Here is a 2,448-nt window from a genome sequence, read left to right on the forward strand (position 1 = left end):
CCCCCACTCACCTATTGTACTCTATGCTACTTTCTGCCCACCCCCACCCTCCTCTAGCTTATCTCTCCACCCTTCAGGCTCTCTGCCTTTATTCCTGATCAAGGGCTTTTGCCCGAAACGTCGATTTCGAAGCTCCTCGGATGCTGCCTGAACTGCTGTGCTCTTCCAGTACCACTAATCCAGAAGGAGGAGAATATAGTCAGGAATAGAGAAGGTTAAATAGATGGTGTCCATTACAGCGACTGGAGGAGGTTACAGCAATAGGGAAGACTGTGGAGTCCTTTTGCATCCAAAAGTGAATAAATCTTTTCTCAGTATCTTCTCCAACAGCTTCCCCACTAAATGTCCGGTTTTGTCTGTTTCTATGTTATCTCTTGATGGTATCTGGTTTCTGTCACTGCTGTTGTCACCTTGTGGAGATCTTCAGAGTTTCACTTTTTCTATAGCAACTTCAGTCCATCCAATATCTTCTGTCTTTGCCTTCCATCTGTGCTCATCTCATTATTTTGAAGTTCCAATCCTGATTGCACCACTGAAGTCTTCTGTGTCACTGGAGAGGGCAAATGAGCCTTGTTTTGCAGTTATTTTTCTTTTGAAATATAGCACCTTCAACCATGCAAAGCTTTCTTAAAACTGCACTTGACTGTAGGCCTGCATTACATGCTCAGATGTTTAGGATTGATACATGATATGGTATGGTATGATATGAATATGGATGGAACCTGAGACTTGGGGAGGAAAGAACTAATGATTGAGCCAAGTCTGACATTGTCAATTAAGCCATTCAGTTAACTTGCTAAAAATTTCTGAGACAAAATTGTCTTTTGTAGAGGAGGCTAAATGTGAAAATCAATGAGTAAATGTCTTTTTTTTTGGTGTCTGCTTCATAAGAGATTGTGATGATCTGTTATAAGTGTTGTGTTCCTTTTGGGTCCTGCCAGAACAGCCAGGACTTCATCGACGAAATGTCTGCCTGCCACCAGCGAGGAGCGGACCTCATTGTGGAGGGAGCCATTAAAAACTCGGGTTTGTACATCAAACTGGGGCAGGGATTGTGCGCCTTCAACCATCTGCTCCCCCCTGAGTATACCACCACTCTGCGAATCCTAGAAGACAAGGCCATCAACAGGAGGTACAAGGAGGTATGTCTGTTTGTGTTTCCTTTCTTTTAGAATCCCTGCAGTGTGGAAACAGGCCCTTCAGCCCAACAAGTCCATACTGACCTTCTAAGAGTAACCCACCCAGACCCATTTCCCCAGCCCTATTATCCTTTATTTACCCCTGACTAATACACTTATCCTATACATCCCTGAACACTGGACAGTTCAACCCGGCCAATTCACCTCACCTGCACATCTTTAGATTGTGGGAGGAAACCAGAGCACCCGGAGGAAACCTACGCAGACACTGGGAGGATGTGCAAACTCCACACACTCGCTCGAGACTGGAATTGAACTCTGGTTCCTGGCACTGTGAGGCAGCAGTGCTCACCACTGAGCTACCGTGCTGCCCCATGGTAAATTTTCTGAATTACTTTATAAGATATTACTGGGAATTCTTAGCACTTAATGTTTTCACCATTTGTATTAGACTCTGTGGAGACCAGTAATGTGCTCAGTCCAGAATCCAGCACTCTTTCTGCACAACACCAAACCATTACTGAGCTCCAGTCTCCAATGTGCAGAATCCCAATGCACCAGTTTACTCATTTCCATTTCTAATCTCAACCATTCATGTAAGTTCCCCAAGTCAGGTTATTATAAATGAAAGACTATTTCATCTGGGGATCTGAGAATCAAGTTACACCAATTAAAATTAACTTGAGCAAAAATCCTCAGAACCAGAAGAGACAAGAAATCCTTCTATATCAGGTCTACATCTGATGCATTGGGGTGACATCTTCTCTGCACTAGATTTACACCAGATGAGAATTTGACCCATTGCATTGTTCATTTCCCAGGCTAGATTTTAACTAGATCAGAATCTGATTTATTGCAGCACTTACTTCCTATCAAGAGCAAAACCAGCTCTTACTCCCAGCTATGTCTTTACATTAAATGTATCCATGAAATATGTAACTTTTTTTTCCCTCTGACATCATCAGGTCGATGCATTGTTCCTTGAAGACTTTCACACCACTCCAGATAAATTATTCAAGCACTTTGAAGAAGAGCCATTTGCAGCTGCTAGTCTATCTCAAGTCCACAAAGCAGAGCTGCATGATGGAACATCTGTGGCTGTTAAAGTAGGTAGAGCCTGCTGCATTAGTAGTGGTGGTGGTATCACACACTAATTTTACTTAGATTAGATTTAGATTTACTTAGATTACTTAGTGTGGAAACAGGCCCTTCGGCCCAACAAGTCCACACCGACCTGCCGAAGCGCAACCGTGGGCGGCACGGTGGCACAGTGGTTAGCACTGCTGCCTCACAGCGCCAGAGACCCGGG

The 2,448-nt window shown here is 43.9% G+C and overlaps 1 protein-coding gene across 5 annotated transcripts in view; it reads left to right on the forward strand.

Moving 5' to 3' along the window:
• The window catches only part of adck5 (aarF domain containing kinase 5), a 132,165-nt gene that overhangs the window by 63,491 nt on the left and 66,226 nt on the right, over positions 1-2,448 (forward strand). For all 5 annotated transcript variants that reach the window (XM_043690929.1, XM_043690930.1, XM_043690931.1 and 2 more), the window contains 2 exons: positions 942-1,142; positions 2,105-2,245. In XM_043690929.1, the coding sequence (XP_043546864.1) occupies positions 942-1,142; positions 2,105-2,245 (342 nt within the window). The remainder of the gene's footprint in view (positions 1-941; positions 1,143-2,104; positions 2,246-2,448) is intronic.

Source organism: Chiloscyllium plagiosum, chromosome 5 (assembly GCF_004010195.1).
Source record: "Chiloscyllium plagiosum isolate BGI_BamShark_2017 chromosome 5, ASM401019v2, whole genome shotgun sequence".
Taxonomy (NCBI): Eukaryota; Metazoa; Chordata; class Chondrichthyes; order Orectolobiformes; family Hemiscylliidae; genus Chiloscyllium; species Chiloscyllium plagiosum.